The sequence below is a fragment of the Panthera onca genome, chromosome B3, assembly GCF_046562875.1.
Source record: "Panthera onca isolate mPanOnc1 chromosome B3, mPanOnc1 haplotype 2, whole genome shotgun sequence".
In the NCBI taxonomy this organism is placed as follows: Eukaryota; Metazoa; Chordata; class Mammalia; order Carnivora; family Felidae; genus Panthera; species Panthera onca.
Window position 1 is genome coordinate 81,273,800 of NC_138344.1, and position 18,875 is coordinate 81,292,674.

An 18,875-nucleotide genomic window follows, 5' to 3' on the forward strand; every position below is an offset into this window, starting at 1 on the left:
ATGACCAGTGTGCTTAAGTGAGAATGAAGGAACAGCTGCTCATTTAATGGTCTTTTAATGAGATGCATAAAATTCAGTCCATTTTCCTATTTCATTACAATTTAGTGATCTCAGGTTTCTTAGATGTCTTTTGGGTACTTCTGAAGTAATTATGTAGTTTAGGAAGTTGGAAATTGCGAAGTTGATGAGGTGGGAATTAGATTGTTTTATGTGTTTATTTTCCCCCCATCCTCAATCCTGCTTCCCATCTATTATCTGTATCATATCCATTTGTATTCTCATAGATGTATTCCTTAATCTTTTTCAATATCCTTTGTGTTAAAAGTAGTTATAACTAAAACCTGCTGCATTATTTAGTTCCCCTTAGGAAGTCACTTATATTATTTTCTTTTTAGCTTTGTAGATATCAGGTCTACTTAAGCGGAACAAGGTACAGGTCACTAAAATGTAGAAATTTAATTAATATATTCAAACAACAGATATGGCTTCTTCACTCCTCGGCCCTTATTTTTAGTGATTTATGTATTTTTAAATTGTATTTTGACTGAATATTTTCATGCTTAGTTTTACTCGTGAGAAATTTCCCTTTAATTTGCAAAAAGCCATTTAAATCTGCTTATGTCATCTAGGCATATGGAGAAGATATTTTTAAGTTACTTGTTTCGATCATTTTGGAATGTGGTGACCTCACAAATGGGCAAATATTTTCTTAGCATTTGGTTAGAAGAATAAACATTGTATGCTCATTGAGAGAAATTTAAATTTTGACTTACATGATATGACAAGCTTCTGTTTAAAGTGATTTTTTTCCAGTGTTAATACAATTGCTTAATTATCTAGTGGCTTTTTTTTTTTTTTTTTTAAATCCATGATTTCATTTCCTCTTTGGATAAAAACCTCTGTAAAGCAGACAAAGGTTTTTATTATCCCTATTTTGCAGATTAAGTTTTGGGCAAGTCATTTGATTTCTGAGTGTCATTCACTTTCTTTATCTGTAAAATAAGAACATTGGTCAAGATAATCTCTGAGGTCCCTTCAAGCTCTAAAATTCTCTGTTTATACCATTGTAAAATACCAATATAAAAAAAATTATACATTGTAAAATGTAAAACATAAAAAATGTTTATACCATTTTTACATGCCAATGTAAAAAATCATTCATATTTTTAAAAGGGGGAGGTCTTATAAATATCAATTCCCATAGCAACTAAAGACATACCAGAAAAGAAAGCATATCTGAAGTTATGTAGTATGAGCAATACAGTAAGTCCAAAGTAAACCAATCTCACCTGTAGCAAAAGAAAAAAATAGGAAAGGTTCTTTTAAAAAAATTTTTAGTATAGTTGACATGCGATGTTACATTACTTTCAGGTGTACAACATAGTGATTCAACAAGTTTATATGTTATTCTGTGTTCACCACAAATGTAGCTACCATCTGTCCCCAATGCATCACTGTTATGTATCATTGACTATATTCTTTGTGCTGTGCCTTTTATTTTCACGACTTATTTCAGTGAAATAAGTAATTGGAAGCCTGTATCTCCCACTCCGCTCCACCTCTTTTGCACAACAGTCCATCTTCCTCCCCTCTGGCAACCATTTATTCTTTGTGTTTATAGGTCTGTTTCTGTTTTTTGTTTGATTATTAATTAATTAATTAATTAATTATTGGATTCCACATCTGAGTGAAACCATTTGGTATTAGTAATGCTTAGTCTGACTTTTTTCTTTTTTTTTTTTTTAATTTTTTTTTTTAACGTTTTATTTATTTTTGAGACAGGGAGAGACAGAGCATGAACAGGGGAGGATCAGAGAGAGGGAGACACAGAATCTGAAACAGGCTCTAGGCTCCGAGCTGTCAGCACAGAGCCTGACGCGGGGCTGAACTCACGGACCGTGAGATCATGACCTGAGCCGAAGTCGGCCACTTAACCGACTGAGCCACCCAGGCGCCCCTAGTCTGACTTTTTTCACTTAGCATAATACTTTCTAGGTCCATCCATGTTTTCTCAAATGGCACGATATCATTTTTTTTCCTGGCTGCATAATACTGCATCCCATACCACATCTTCTTTATCTGTTTGTCTATCAGTGGACAGGAAAGATTCTTTTTTTAAAAAATATTTTTGGGGTGCCTGGCTGGCTCAGTGGGTTGAGCGACCGACTTCGGCTCAGGTCATGATCTCACGGTTTGTGAGTTTGAGCCCTGCATCGGGCTCTTTGCTGACAGCTCAAAAGCCTGGAGCCTGCTTCTGATTCTGTGTCTTCCTCTCTTTCTGCCCCTTCCCCACTCATGCTCTTTCTCTGTCTAAGAAATAAATAATTATTTATTTTTGAGAGGGAGAGACAGAGTGTGCGTGGGGCAGGGGCAGAGAGAGGGAGACACACAATCTGAAGTAGCCTCCAGGCTCTGAGGTGTCAGCACGGAGCCCGATGCAGGACTCAAACCCATGAACCCTGAGATCATGACCTGAGCCCAAGTCTGACACTTCACTGATTGAACCGTCCAGGCACCGCAACAGGAAAGATTCTTAAGTGACAATTTTCTTCCATTCTTTTATTGATCCAAAATTTGTATTTGAGTGTGTGGTAAGCATCAGAATGATTTGAGCTTTTCTTTTTTGTTTTTTATGTTTTTATTTTTGAATGTTTATTTATTTTTGAGAAGTAGAGAGAGCACCCACACAAGGGCAAGCAGGGGAATGGCAGAGAGAGAGACAAATCCCAAGCAGTCTCTATGCTTTAAGCACAGAACCCAACGTGGAGCTCAAACTCATGAACGGTGAGATGGTGACGCAAGCTGAAATCAAGACTCAGATGCTTAACCGACGGAGCCACCCAGGCACCCCATGATTTGAGCTTTTTTTGTTGTTGTTGGCAGAGTATATATATCCTTGGCATGAGTGTTTACAGAGAGACATTTTTTATTAGTTGGAAAGTTAGATTAGACCTCACAACCTTTAAAGGTTTGTGATTGAATCCCCTCCCATTTCTTACCTCAGTGGCAATCCCTTCAACAACTTTTCAGGATTGCATTTATTTTATAAATTATGACATTTTGTATAGATATAACACATTAATTTCTAGTTGAGCTAGGATGAAGTATTTTAGGATGGTAGAGTAGATTGTACTTCAATATAAATTTAAATATGAGTATGAGTTCTTTGAATAATTCAGCTAACTTTTCCAAAGGAAATATGATCACTCTATAAAATTTGTTCAGTATACCAGGCAGCTTTTAGATTTTTTTGTTTTTGTGTAGAATACTCCCTTTTTGGGGAAAAAAAGAGCTTATTTTGTTATTTTGGTGCTTTTTAACAAAATAGCTTTTACTCGCTTTTTCCCATAAAATATCAGTTTTCACTTCCATAGTTGGAAGTGATGATTGTATCCCAAACACTTCATTTTACAGTTGAGAAAACTGAGGTCCAGTGAGATTAATTCTCTGACCCATGGTTATTTAGCCAATTAGTGACAAAAGTGATTGGAAGTTAGATATGCCAGTTTCCCAAACTAAAACCCTTCTATTTGATGAGTAGGTATCTGGATTTTTGTCTGTATTCTGTTAGATTCATTGTCTAGTTTTTTGCCAAACTCCCCCTTTCCAGTGCTGTCTCTCTCCTCTCCCCCCCCGTCTCTGTCTCTGTCTCTCTCTGTCTCTGTCTCTCTCTCTCTCTCTCTATATATATATAGAGAGAGAGAGAGAGAGTAATTAATTTTTGATTTAGAATTTAAAATCCAAAAGCTGCATTATAATAGCTCACACTTAAAATATAATGGCATATGGAGCTACAGTTTCTCACAGTTGGTTTCCTACTTGATATGATTTAGATCTTTAAATTTTTAGAATAAAATCTGAGCCAGTTTCAAAAATATTATGTTCAAAAGCTGTAGGTATTTTAAAAAATCTTTAAAGTATTCATTTTCTGTTCTTAATCTTTATAAAAGGTTATTTACTTTGATTTAAACAATTATTTCACATAATTCTTTTGTATAAATGGTAGAATTATGATTATTCATTTAAAACAAAACCAGAATTAAATGGTAAATTATTGAAAGCTAAAACATTCTTTAACAGCACAAAGTCAGGAAATTTGCAGTTAACATTTCCATGGTTATTAGAACCCTTGCTCTATGATATAAAAGACTCTTAAAGGATCATATAAGGAAGGAATACTAACTATACATACCATAAAAAAATTCTCAAAAGTAGAAGAAACATTATAATTAACCAGAAAATGAAAAAAAAAAAAAATAAAGCGAATGAATTCTTCTATTTCTTATATTATCTGAGTAAATAATTTTCTCTGGGTCTATAAACTCTTTTATGTGTCTATTTTATTTTACAATGAAAATGTAGTACAGTAAAGCTCATATGTTTGCTAGCAAAACACTTCAGGGGCTTGAAGAATAGTGATGCTGTGCTGCATTCTGTGGGAGACTGGGAACATGACTTGAGTCCCACAGACCAGGATTTATATCACTGCCTCATCACTCACCAGCAGTCTGACCTTGGACAATTTGCTTAACTTCTCCAGTCCTCAGTATTCTTATCTGTAAAATAGAGGTCATAATGCCTGTTTTACAATGTTAGGTATTCAGATATGTTAAAAGTATTTAGTGCCTAACTTATAATAGGCTCTCCCTAACAATTCTTTTCCTTCTGCTCTCCTTTACCTGTTACCTGCAGACCCACTCTCTGTCTCTTCCTTCACAGTTCAATTCTACCTAATGGACCTAAGTCTCAAAAGTAGGACTTCAGATGGCAGGTAACTAGAACTAAATAAACATGACTGAGACAGGTCTTTACACCATTCCTGGCTAGAGCACTGGGTAGACTGGTCTCCTGGAGCAAGTGCTTCTCAAGTTCTATAATGTCCTTAAGAACTTCAGAACCCGTGGACAATGTGTATGGATTCTCTCAGTGAGGCTCAGTGTAGCTTCTGTGGCAGCTTGGACTTTGACTTCTCCCCAGTACAGTATTTTTTTCTAGGGATATTCTTTTAAATAATATTTATAGTTTTATAGTTTTCCATATTAAACACAGTACTACCTGTCTAAATATATTTTATAAACTGTCCCAAATTAGGTTAATAAAAGGATTTGTTATTCCTACTTAAAAAAAAAAGAAATTCTGAAACTTCAGCCTTTGAGTATATAAAAAGAGTTGTAAATGTTTTTAGTAATTTTTTAAAAATGAAGATATCTTGATTCTCAGTCAGGTTTATAATATTTCAGGGTTTTTGGTATCAGTCCTGTCCTTTACTAACATATGCTCGTAGATTATGAACATCTGTATATATAAGCAGTTGGCCTAAAGCAGTACTCTAGAGAATTTAGAGAGATGTTCCCATAACTCACTAAAATGCTGTTACTTTGGTGGTTGTGTCATTATTTTCATGTTGTGAGGTTTTACTGTTTCAGCTGTCGCATGCGTTTACATGGGATCATCTGCGGGCTGGCCTAGGAATTGGATAACCTTTTAAGTATTATTTCAGAAGCTAGATATAGAGTTACCAAAAGTTGACCCATATATCAACTTTTAGAGAAGAAGTCTTCTGTGAATTGATGCTGTCTCCAGGTTGGCATGGCCAGTCTGCCCTATAGCTCTGCTGGAACAACTGAGGAAATGGGAGGTGATGATAAAGGGAAAGCAAATGAGTAAAGTTTGTCTTCTTTTCGCTCTCAAACATTACTGCTATCACTTGGGTTGGTAGTGCTTTTGGAGGGATTTATTCAAGTATACTCCCCCCACACCTCTTACAATAGAAAGAAACATGTTTGAAAATGAATTAGAGAACTTTATCATCTGACAGAAATGAAAATATTAGGGAAAATATATCATTGTAGCTTGAATAATTTGTTCTCATTTTATAACTGGGTGAACTCTCATCAAAACAATCTTCAAGAATAAGCTTATTATATTTTATTTATATTATATTTTGTTGTATCATTTATTTCTATTTATTCATCAGAGATGAATAAAGAAGGGTCTCTTTTTTAAGGAACTTATACTGAAGTTGGGGGGGATAGTTACGTACAAAAAAATTCATACTCTAGGATTTTTAGAACTTGAAGACCCATTAAAAACCTGAAAGTTAGTTGAATCAAAAATCCTAAGAGCTTGGGCCTAACAAATTTGTCTCTGGGCCTGAGACATGGTTAGCTGCATCTTGTATCCTAGTAGTGGCATGGTTTCATGTCGGCTTCCAAGCAAAGCACAAGTACTTTTCTGTTTGCTACATTAGGACTATGCCTAACTAGAGTTGGAGAACCAGGAAATCAGGGACAGATGGCAGAACTTAGCCATAGGAAAGAAGTTGCAACAGATAGAAGGCCAGAATTAGACACAGGGACACTACCTTGAGATCTAGTATTTATGAGTCAAGTAGGCATAAGAGTCAAAACCAACTCTTCAGTCAGTAACCAAGCGCAGACTAGAAGGAAAGAGGTAGTGTCCGGCCCAGCTCAAGTTCCTCTAAGGATTGGCCTTACTGCTTACGGAACAAGCACCATATAAATGGGCTGCCTGGACACAGCCCACTTTTAAATTATTCAGTCTAGATTTTGTTCCATTTCCCTGTTTTATGATTTCTCTGTTCGTTCTTTAGTTACACCTTTTTCTTGCCCTTAGAAGTTTAATTCTTCTTGGGTTCCACTTTGCCTCCAGCAGGCTTATAGCTTTGCCTCCCTTTCTTGGCAGTGATTTTCCTCCCTGTTCCCACAAGGCCCAAGGTCTACCCCTGCTGCTGTTTTTTTATCAGGATCATATTGGCCTTGCTAGAAGACCTAAGATTTCAGGGACACTTTCCCTTTGCTTTGGAGCAGCATATGTTGACCCTATAATGCTTACATGTGGCAGTTCAAGTCAGCCAGCCATTGTGGGATGCCTGCTGTGTGTGATCAAGGTACTGGACCAGAATCATTTTTTAGTTTAAATGCAATTTAAGATTCATTTGAAATTGTCTTAGCAGTGAAGTATTTTTAGTTCCTTGGAACCCTCGTGGCAGTTCTCTTTAAAGAAATAAGAAATTGGAGCCAATGTGATAAATATGCTTAAATGCCAGGAAACAATAAACATCTAGTGATGGTGAGGGAAACTGCCACCCTCGAGACTGACTGTGGTAAACTGCTTGAGCTATCTGAGAAGTCCAAAATGGAATGCAACTATGGGCCCTTTCTTTTCAGACTTATAGCTCAGCCTGTCTGCACTTGTGGTCCCAGTGTTCCCTAGGGCCTGGGAGTCAGTAGGCCTGATTGCTACTGCTTTGGTCGGCTTCTGGAGGAAAGTGGGCCATGTTCTTTTCCTGTTCATAGCACCACCCTCTTCATAACTAATGCCCTGAAAAAGATAAATTACTTTATCTGCCCATACAGAAGATACACTTTTATCTCCTCAGAAAAGAGGGGATTGCCCTTATTTCAGTTTTGAATTACTTTCAGATTATTGGGCATAATTTTGAACATAAAATAGAAACTATTGTTTGGAGAAGCCATATCAGCTTAAAATCACCCCAATCGGTGTTAGTTGGGGATAGTTTCCTTTCCTAAGGTTGCCCATAAAAAAAGAAATAAAAGTAACACAGATTTAGTAATTATTCCTGGTGGCATAACTTTCAAGTGTTGGATATCTTAACAAACAAAGTGAAAGAACAATACGAGAAAGGCAATAACTTAAGTGGTGACGTTATAGCGATTACAAATACATATATATTTATAGGACAGATGAGAAAGCAATGTTCTAATGTTATTTAAATGGCTTTGAACAAAAGCTCAGTGACTACATTATATTTGGATACCAAAATTCTGTATCTCAAACACTTTAGAGGGAAATAAAAGTTATATGAAACATCTTTCACAGAGCCTCTCTTGGCAGACTCAGGTCTGAAGTCTTACCTCTGATCTGCATCTCATCCCATCCTTCCGGCTACTGGCATTGTTTTTGGTCCTCCCATTATGCTGTTTATGTCCTCCTTCGAAATTAATGCACATGTTTGACTCTCAAACTACCTTGCTGAATTCTCTGTTGTAGTGCTGCCTCTTTATCCACAGGGCATCTCTGAACTACCTTGGTAATTCTACTTCTAGACTGATTTAGTCTTTCCTGATGAGATCCCTTTATTTTGGAGTCTGAGAGGGTTTTGCCAAAGGTGAGGTTACCATGAGGTTAATGAAGTTTAAACTCTGGATTCCATGCTTGAGATGCTGAGAGCTGTAGAATGTTCCAGGTGGAGAGAGGAAGCAGGTTGCATTTGGGAAGCATTTCTGTGTAAGCATTTATGTTATTCAAGAGATCTTAGAGAAAGGAAGTTGAATATCTAAAGCTCCAGCATTTTAGGGTGATTTCTTTTCACATTCTAAATAAATTTTGACTTTTTGTACCTAAATTTGCCTTCATAATTTTGTATTCTTATTCTTAGAAAGGATCACCCAAATTGTATATGCTGCAGGCCACACAAAATCCCATTAGGATCTGCCACTGATTTTTACTAAATGAGGTACCTGGATGTTTTGCTAGTACTTAACCACCTACATTTAGTAACATGCAATTTATAAGAGTAAACAAACACTAATTAGAATCTAGAGAATCCCCACATCACTCTAAAATCAGTGCTTTGGTGACTCTTTTACAAGAGAACTGGAACTTGTTGGTAGCCAGTATATTTCAGTGTTTGTATTAGTGAATGCTGTAAAAATGGAACTCAGACAACTGAGTTCAGTTCAGTTCAAGTCAGCCAGCCATTGTGGGATGCCTGCTGTGTGTGATCAAGGTACTGGACCAGAATCATTTTTTAGTTTAAATGCAATTTAAGATTCATTTGAAATTGTCTTAGCAGTGAAGTATTTTTAGTTCCTTGGAACCCTCGTGGCAGTTCTCTTTAAAGAAATAAGAAATTGGAGCCAATGTGATAAATATGCTTAAATGCCAGGAAACAATAATGATAAATTGTTGGCACCAATCATTTGATGTTTTCTGAAACAAAGAGACTTGTCATTCTGCCAGTGCTAGGGGTTTCAGTGAAGAGGATATACAGTGGAAAGTATCCTTTATCTTTTCTGTAGATAGTTTCATAGATGAAGCCCATAGGTAAGTTTGGGGTAACTATTTTTCAAACCAAGGAACCTTAAATTGAAAATGAATTGTTATGCTCATCATTTCATCATTCTTTTTAAAATGGGTCATTTGATCAGCATCAAATACTTTGTGTTTGAGAAGTATCATAAAATTCCTGAGAGACAAGATAATATATAATATCAGGTACTGATAAATGTTTTGAAGACAAAGTCAGAGGAGATTGATGGTTAGGGGTGGGGGTGCTGTTTTAGAAATGCTGTACTGACTTCTAGCTATTGCTTGAATTTGCCAAGCATATCCCCATTGATTAGAACCTTTTCTGCACTTGCTGTTGCTTCTGCCTGGAATGTTTTGTTTTCTTCAGATGACCGCTTCAGTTATTTTCTGACCTCACTCAGTTTATTTTTTTTATTATTTAAAAAAAAAAAATTTTTTTTAACGTTTATTTATTTTTGAGACAGAGACAGAGCATGAACAGGGGACAGGCAGAGAGAGAGGGAGACACAGAATCTGAAACAGGCTCCAGGCTCTGAGCGGTCAGCACAGAGCCCGACGCGGGGCTCGAACTCACGGACCATGAGATCATGACCTGAGCCGAAGTCGGACGCTTAACCAACCAAGCCACCCAGGCGCCCCTGACTTCACTCAGTTTAAAGCAGTGCCATTCACCATTCTGTTCTTTTTCCCTGCTCTACAAGTATACTTTACCATTTGCTTGGGAACCAAAGAGATTAAAATAAATTCTTTGATAAATCCTTGGCTATCTGAACTCTTACTGTTTGCTTTCTGAAACTCAGGAATTGAAGAGATTTTTATTTTATTTTATTAAAAAAAATTTTTTTTTAAGTAGGCTTCATGCCCAGCACAGAGCCCATTGTGGGGCTTGAACTCACAACCATTAGATTGAGAGTCAGATACTTAACCAACTGAGCCACCCAGGCACCCCTTGAAGAGATTTTTTTAAAACAATCTCTTGTTTGATCTAGATATCTTAATTAGGAACCAAATAATTTTGTATAGTAAGAGATACTTATTTTCTTTATAGCACTTTTACCCACTGATTTGTCTTTATATGTGTTTGTCTGCCTGACTTCCTCACTAAACTGTTAGTTCCACAGTGACTGGGAATGGCTGGGACTTTATTTTGTCCACTACTGCATCCCTATCACCTGGAACAGTGCCTGGCACCTAATCAATTCTCAATAAATATGTGTTGAATATATGTGTTGATACATGAATGAATCTATTTGACCCTGTGTCATCTAAATCTTAATTTAAAATTTTTATTTAACGTTTATTTATTTTAGAGACAGAGAGAGACAGAGCATGAACAGGGGAGGGGCAGAGAGAGAGGGAGACACAGAATCTGAAACAGGCTCCAGGCTCTGAGCTGTCAGCACAGAGCCCGACACGGGGCTCGAACTCACGGACCGTGAGATCATGACCTGAGCCGAAGTCGGATGTTTAACCGACCAAGCTACCCAGGCGCCCCTAAATCTTAATTTTAAAAAATATAGGCTTATATTTGAAAAAGGCTTATTTCATATTATTAAGTTTTAAGAAGCAAGGTACGGGATTATATACACAGTATGATTGCCATTTAGGTTTTAAAAATCTCAAGTCTTTTCATGCGTTCATTCATTCATTCCTTGAAAGAAAACTCACTAATCATCTGCTGAGTGTCTAGTCTGTGTGTTAGGTATTCTAACTCAGCTACAGTTTCATGATACCAATCATGAAACACTAGTAAATGAATGTTACCCTTCCCCTTACTCATTCTTTCTAGCTATGTTGATCTTCTTTCACTTGCTCACACTAACCTATAACCTCTTTCCTTTGCACAGGTTATTTCATTATGTGCTTAATATCTGTCTCGTATATTATAAATTCTTTCAGCCTAGAAACCATGGTACCATTTAATCGTCAACACCTAGCTCAATGCCTAATATGTAGTAGGGACTGAAACCTTCTATGGCTGAAGGAGTGAATGAATGAATGAATGGATGTTTAGGAGACATACATAGTAGGAACACCATGTCTAATGAAAGTTAGGGGAAGTGAATTTCAAGTTGGGGTCTGAAGAATGAGGATGAATTAGCAAGTGAAGAAGGCTAGGTAGAGTGTTCTGGAGCTTAAGCTCAGACTTCATCCTCAAAGTAGTAGAAGGATTTTATTTAAAAAAACCCAAAACATTTACTTATTTATTTTGAGAGAGAGAGAGAGAGAGAGAGCACATGTGCGCATGTGTACACATGTGAGTGGGGAGGGGCAGAGAGAAAGAAAGAATTCCAAGCAGGCTCCACACTCAGTCCAGGAACCAATGCGGGGCTCGATCTCATGACCACAAGATCATGACCTGAGCCGATCTCAAGATGCTTAACCAACTGAGCCACCCACACACCCTGAAATAGAAGAATTTTAAACAAAAAGTGGCACTAACCGATTTGCATTTTATATGGACCATTTTTCAGTGGTGTAGGAACAGACTGGATGGACAATGTCAAAGCAGAGACACTGGTTGGTACGGTTTAGTGAAAGATGATTGTTGTCTCCATTGGGTTCTTGGAAAGGGGTTAAGAGAAAAGTAAATACACTTGAGAGGTTTTTAAAAGGCAGAATAAGTGACTAGTGCCAGTGAGGGAAAGGGAAAAGTTAAGTATGATTCCATGCTTCCACCTTAGGCAAATGGGAAGATCGTACTGTGGACTTAGAGGGAGAAGCCATCTAAGGTGAAAAGAGCCTATGGAATCCTTAAGGCCTATATAAATTGAGGCTGAGCCTTAAGGACTTGGTAATATAGCTGAATTTTCTAGGTATAGATACTTAGAAAGATGCCTGGAAAGAAATAATCAAAATGTTAATAGTATTGGAAGTCTAGTTCTGTTTCTAAATTTTTCTTTTGATTAAGTTTTGGTTATCATTATTAGTGTGTTTTATGAAGGAATAGTAAACTTTAAAAAATTATATTAGGATCTGTCATAGGAAATGCTGTACCTAAAAACCCAAGGTTACAAAACTAAGGCCTTCCTAGGTAAAATACTGGCTTTTCCCAATGAAAATAAATTATTGGTCCTGAATAGAAGTCTACTGTGGAATGGGTTCATCTTTAGTGTATGTGTGTATGTGTTGGGGGCGGGGGGCAAGAGAGAAGGGGTCATTTGGAAATTTTACTGTATCATTAGTAGAGGGCCTGCTAGACCCAGGAACTCATCTCTTATTTATTCATTGTTTAAAAATGTTTATTTATTTTTGAGAACGAGAGAGAGAGAGAAAGAGAGAGAGAGCACATAAGAAGGGGAGGGGCAGAGAGAGAGGGAGACACAGAATCCTTAGCAGGCTCCAGGCTCTGAGCTGTCAGTGCAGAGCTGGATGCAGGGCTCTAACTCACGAACTGTGAGATCATGACCTGAGCCAAAGTCCACCTAATGGAATGAGCCACCCCTTACTTATTCATTTATCCTTAGCCTTCAGCATAGTCCCTTACACTTAGTAATGGCTTAAGTGAAAACTGTTGTTTTAGATTTGTTGTTAATATGTTTATTTTTGTTTACATCACTAATTCACTGCAGTTGTTATATAATGATGTTATTTGTGTCATCTTGGTTTTTAGGTAGATTGGGGTCATCTGGACTATTTAGTTGTTGACATGCCACCCGGAACTGGAGATGTGCAGTTATCAGTCTCACAGAATATTCCCATTTCAGGTAATCTTAAACTTTAATTTGTGCTGTCTTTGGTATTTTGCTATTGCCATACAGAGAAACAGACTCCATGACAGGCAAACATTTTTATGTCTCAAAAACAATCATTTATAAATTTGTCTTTAGAGATCAGATTCATAAATTCAGTTTTTCAAAATATTAGCAGAATGAATGTATTTACAAAAACATGGTGGTGTTATAAATCTGTGTTATAGAAACAATAACAAATATTGTTTAGGTAGAACATTGCTGTTTGCTTCACAGCTGTCATGCAGTGACAGCATAGTGCCTGATACGTAGTGGACACTCAGTAAATATTCATTGAATAAATACTGAATACAAGTGAACATTAGGAAAATTTGGCTTTTTGGTAAATACGAGTATGGGAAAGTTTTATATTCAGTTAATTATTTGATGTTAAAGTCAAGAGAGCAATAAACATACTAGCTTACATCAACTACACAATATTTCATTCTGGTAATAGATATCTTTTCTATGATATGGAATTTAAATATCAGTTGTAAGCTTTTATGTGGAATCTGTTTCTAAGGATTTTCCTAAATTCCAGTGGAGAAATAATTGTAAATTTCTCTTATTTATAAGCACTTTGGGAAAGTAATGGAATTTTAAAATGTCATTACAAATCAGCTATCTATTGGCAATAAATAACCAAGAAATACTACTGATGCTTAATCATCAAAAGTTTTAGAAGCTAGATTTTTTTATAAGATATACACATTAGTCAGAAATATCAATATAGCATCATTAAGATGAATTTTTTTAAGGCTGCCCCAAAGGACAATAAAATGAATATTTTTGATATTTAAATTTATATGTAACTTTATTGGAGTCTGAGATTTCTTCTTTAGTGAGGCAAGCTAGAAAGTAAGAGATGGGAGTAAAGTGAGGTCATAGAGGAAAGTAGTTGAGTGTGCCTTTTTCAGAATCAGCATACTAGATAGTCTGCTTTTTCTTTTTTTAAGTAGTTTTGGGAATTTTATATTTCTAAATCTTAAGAATGCTCGCTAAATATTTATTGAATAAAATGTGCTTCCTGGCACCTTGAAATTCCTGTTGCAGACTCCCAAAATGCTTACATCATTCACGTGGATAATATATTGATACACTTGGGCGAAATTATCATGTGTTCCCTGAACTGGGACTTGGTACCTTGAAAAAGTTTAATTTACTTCACACAGATAAACTGATAGCCCTAAGAAATTTACTTTTGTTTACTCAGATAACAGCCTCTCTCTTTGGACAGGATTTATGATAATATCACTCCTAGAATTTATGCTTATATTCTAAAACCAACAGTGTGTAGATTAAGGTTAAGATTCCCTTCTTTGAAGATTTCTTTCTTATATGCTAAAATTTAACCAGTAATATTTCTTTATTCACTTCCTTTGATGAAGAGTCTGCCCTATAATAAGTAGGTCATTAATATCATATGATAATAAAAAGTAGTATTTTTTTGTTGTGGTGGTGGTAAAACATAATAGTTCAGTAGTATTGAGTATATTCATATTGTTGTGCAACCATCACCACCATCCAACTACTGAACTTTCTCATCTTCCCAAACTGAAATTCTGTATCTGTTAAATAATAGCTATTAATTCCCTCCTCTCCCTAGACCCTAGTAGCCACCATTCTTTCAGAAACAGTATTCTTTATGTTAAGATGAGGGAATGAGGAAAATATATTTTTAAAGATAGATAAATATTGATATATATAATATTGGCTTTATACTTTGTTAATAAAATTTTAAATCAACAAATATTTATCCATATAAAGGTAGATTCTAAGCCCTGTGGAGGATCCACAGACTATTAAATCACAAGCATTTTCCCTAGAGCATAGTTCTGTACCTTTTTTGATACTCAGACCTTTGAGATTTGATTAATATGTGGGTTTTCTGCAGGAAGATGTATTTGTACCTACAGAAACACTATTTTAATGTGTCATTTTAGGAGGCTTACAGTTCTCAGGTTAGAAGCCCCAGGAGACAGAGCAAGGGGAAGGGCAGGGGGAACAAGTGTCTACTCTGAAAAGAACTACAATGCAGAGTGTAAAAAGTGCTATATGAAAAATCTGAACTCTGTGCTATGGGGGATCAAAAGACAAAGAGATCATGGATTTGAGGGGAATTGTAAAACTTAATGGAGATGAGATTTTTTTAAATGTTTATTTATTTATTTTATGAGAGAGAGAGAGAGTGCAGGGATGGGGCAGAGAAAGAGGGAGAGAGAGAGAATCCCAAGCACGCTCCACACTCACTGTGGAACCTCACACAGGGCACAAACTCAAAACTGTGAGATCATGACCTAAGCAGAATTCAAGAGTTGGATGCTTAATGGACTGAGCCACCCAGGCATCCCTGGAGATAAGCATTAAAGAATAAATACAATACATTGTAGAGCATTCAAGATAGCACCGTACCTTATTTGCTTTGCTTTTTCTTGGCCTAAGGGGAAGAAGTCAGAAAATGAAACTTCGGGTGTTTATAATTCTATTATAGAAACGTAACATACCTTTTACTTCCCAAGTCTGATCCATTAAAAATAAATAGGGCCAGGTATTAACGCTGCTTTTGAAAATTCATAAATTTAGTTATTTCTGAACATTGGAAGTAAAATTATTGTTTATCAGTGTTTTCTAAATTTTCTTTAATGAGCATGTATATATTTAAATTTTTTTTTTAATTTTTTTTTTTTAACGTTTATTTATTTTTGAGACAGAGAGAGACAAAGCATGAACGGGGGAGGGTCAGAGAGAGGGAGACACAGAATCTGAAACAGGCTCCAGGCTCTGAGCTGTCAGCACAGAGCCCGACGCAGGGCTTGAACTCACGGACCGTGAGATCATGACCTGAGCCGAAGTCGGCCGCTTAACTGACTGAGCCACCCAGGCGCCCCTAAATTTTTAAAAAGTAAATAGAAAGCAGTAATTCTTTAAGAACAGATTTCTGTATAAATTGGTGCCATGATTATTGCCTGTTATTAATAAACTACCATTTAAGGACAGTCTTTGATATATTAAGTTTTATATTTAATTATCCTAGGTATTATATTTTCTCATTTGCTTAAATATTTGAAGAGTTAGGCAGCTTTCCGAAGATCATACAGTTAATGGATCCTACCTGAGGCTCATGCCAGTTCTGATAAAGTGTAAAGCCCAGGCTCTCAACCTCTACATAAAACTGTTCTAATACAAAGTCCAACACTGTTTGACTCACTGATTTTCTGAGTTTAGTTCTAGTCTATTCAAACCCATTTAAGTAGAAATTACTCTATTCTCACTGATCTCTGATAAAAATAAATTTGTTCATGAATATGCCTAAACCTGTGCAATCCTATATGATAAATATACAGCCAACGGTTTGTATGAGTGTTTACTAGGTTCACTTTTGTTTCTGTTTCAATTCCTGAGAGATTGCTTTGAGCCTCTTTAACTTGTCTATTCCAGGGAAGGTCTGGAGACAGTCTAGAAGCAGTTTCCTTTGGCCTGTAGGAGTAGAGCTCCAAATGATTCTTGGAAAGACCACTGTCATCTTTGGGCAGATCATTTGGCTAGTTTCCAGGCATGCTGGCTATCAGAGTTGTAGCGGTCAGTTGTTAGTACATTTATACTGTGATACTGTGGATTATTATGTCAATATTAAAGTTAACAAAAATGAAAAGGCTGGATTTTCTATACTGACTGTATCTTAATTTTATACTTCGAAAAAAATCCAGCAGTAAAAGTATCCTACCAAAAGGATGTAATGGGGTTGGGGTAGGAGGCGGGAGGATACATGTGATTGTGATTGTGATTGTGATTGTGTGTATGTGTCTGTGTGTGTGTGCATGCACACTTGTGTGTGTTAAATGCTTATGAGTTCCTGAGGTTTGGTTTAATTCAGGCCAGCATCATTTCATAGGTAACAAATCTGAGCCGTCTCCCAGGAAGTGTACCAACCAGAGAGTTGCTGGCCTGGCTTGAATCATGGCTTTCATCAGTTTATATTATCTGGAACAGCCTGTCAGATTCATATCTGCCTTTCTAGGCCTAACTGAATTATCTCTTCTCTAATTATGAACCAAATTTTCCTTTTCTCTTATCTTTGACTTTAGAACTCTTTTAAGATACTGTGTTCTACCATTTCTTATGTCCCATATCCTATAAAACATATAAGCCTTTTAGACTCCCATTTGAGCCCCTCTGTGATTTGACTTCCCTCTCCTCCTGCCAAACTCCTTCACATAATCTGGAATCCCTTCCCAAAACCCTTATGTAGTTACTGCCCCCTCTTTCCTCCCTTACAAAGGCTCTGTCTTTATATACATTTGACCCTCATTTAGACTATCTTTCTAATCAGTGGGTATCCATATCCTGCATACCCTTTATTTCACATGTCTACTCCCTGTCATCTTTGTCCTATCCATAGTTGGGAATCATTTCTCTCTCTTTGGAATTTACATAGCATTTCATTTAGACCACTTCTGTAGCACTTCTCATGTTCTCCATTCATAACCCGCATAACTGTGTTATCTTCTGTAACAGACCATTTACTCCCTGGGGGGCTAAGGATTTGTTTCATTCTTCTTTGTATTTTTCACAGTGCCAAACTCTGTTCCTTCCTGTAACCACTCAGGAAATGTTGAATTGGGAAATGAGTGTTTTATCTGTGTATCTGTATTATCTTCTCAAATAGGATGTAAGCTGCCTGAATGCAAGAACTTCTTCCTATTCATCATAGGACTTACAGTACCTTGAGCAGTAGCTTATGCAATTAATAGTGATTGAATAAATAACAAAGCTATTTGACTAGCTGTCACTGTTTATGTAAACAGATTTGTACCTCCTTATCGTTCTTACCATCCTGCTGACTCACTCCTGTGATCTCCTCCACCCCAACTGCTCTTATCCAGGTGTTTTCTTGTATAAGTTTTAAAAAGTATTTATTAAAAACATGCATTTTATTTTACTCTCCTTTTGGGAGAAACATACTTTCATTTTAAGGATTTATTTCTGCTGTCCTTTTTCCTCTTTATATATAATAGCTTTGTGGTCAGATGATACCTTTTAGTATTTGTTTTGGCATCTGGGAAATAGTGTTCATGTGGACACTTGCTGTTTGGTTACATGCAGGCTCTGTATTAAATTAGTAGTGAGAAATACTAGCATTGCTCCATTCTAAGACAATAATAAATTCTCTCATTTACTTCCAGGGATGCTTAGTAAGGTGCTAACTGCCTCTCTCTTTATCCTTACCTATGGAATATCTGCCTACACAACAGACTTAAAAGGGTCAAATTAGAGAATGTAGAAGTTCTATCTAAATGTATATATTTTTAGAAACTAGTTGAAGGCTTTAAAAGAGTTTTTTGGTGGGATGGTGGTGGTGAGATGTTGTGAATTAGAAAGAACCTTTGTATCAACTTTGCATATGTCTAAGCCATTCTTGAGAATGAAATGAAATGATATGTTTTATATTTGGAAAGAGACATCCTTTTGGAAAATTTATGGAGGCAGACCTATATAAACAAAAAGATCCTTTTTCTGAATGCTAATTAGCAATTCTTTGTATGAGTTCCCTTTTTTGTTTGTTCTATCAAATAGATGACAAGCTCACTATAAGAAGAAACTTGAAGGAAAAAAAAGCCCTCCTCTTATTTGTGTTAAAAGTATTGTGTACCAACACAGTAATAAATATGTTGACAGCAGTATTAGTGGCTAATGATTTAAATTTGAGCTTACATGAGCTATTGAATCATTACAAATACCTAGTAGTTGTAGTAACTGCTAGAGGGAAAAGAGACAGAATAAAGGATGGGAAATAACCAATTATAGTCTTTGGATTTGCTCTTGTTGAACTTGCCATGGGAAAAAGGCAGAGTTGTCAGTGCTGGTTTTATTTTTCTTACTCCTTTTATTTTTCTTTTTTAAGTGATACAGTTTGCTGGGGTTTTGCTTGTTGTTTGTTTAGCTTGTAAATTAGTTGTTGCCATACACTGAGTTGGGTGCATTCCAGGGTTGACTTCTGGGTTTTTTAAGACATGCGCTCTTAGGAATTTTTGAACACTTATCTGCTCTTCCATAATAGAAGAGGATTAA

General features: G+C 36.3%; 1 protein-coding gene across 5 annotated transcripts in view; it reads left to right on the forward strand.

Moving 5' to 3' along the window:
- NUBPL (NUBP iron-sulfur cluster assembly factor, mitochondrial) overlaps positions 1–18,875 on the forward strand; it is a 222,669-nt gene that overhangs the window by 165,569 nt on the left and 38,225 nt on the right. For all 5 annotated transcript variants that reach the window (XM_060619460.3, XM_078448341.2, XM_060619461.3 and 2 more), the window contains one exon: positions 12,689–12,782. In XM_060619460.3, the coding sequence (XP_060475443.1) occupies positions 12,689–12,782 (94 nt within the window). The remainder of the gene's footprint in view (positions 1–12,688; positions 12,783–18,875) is intronic.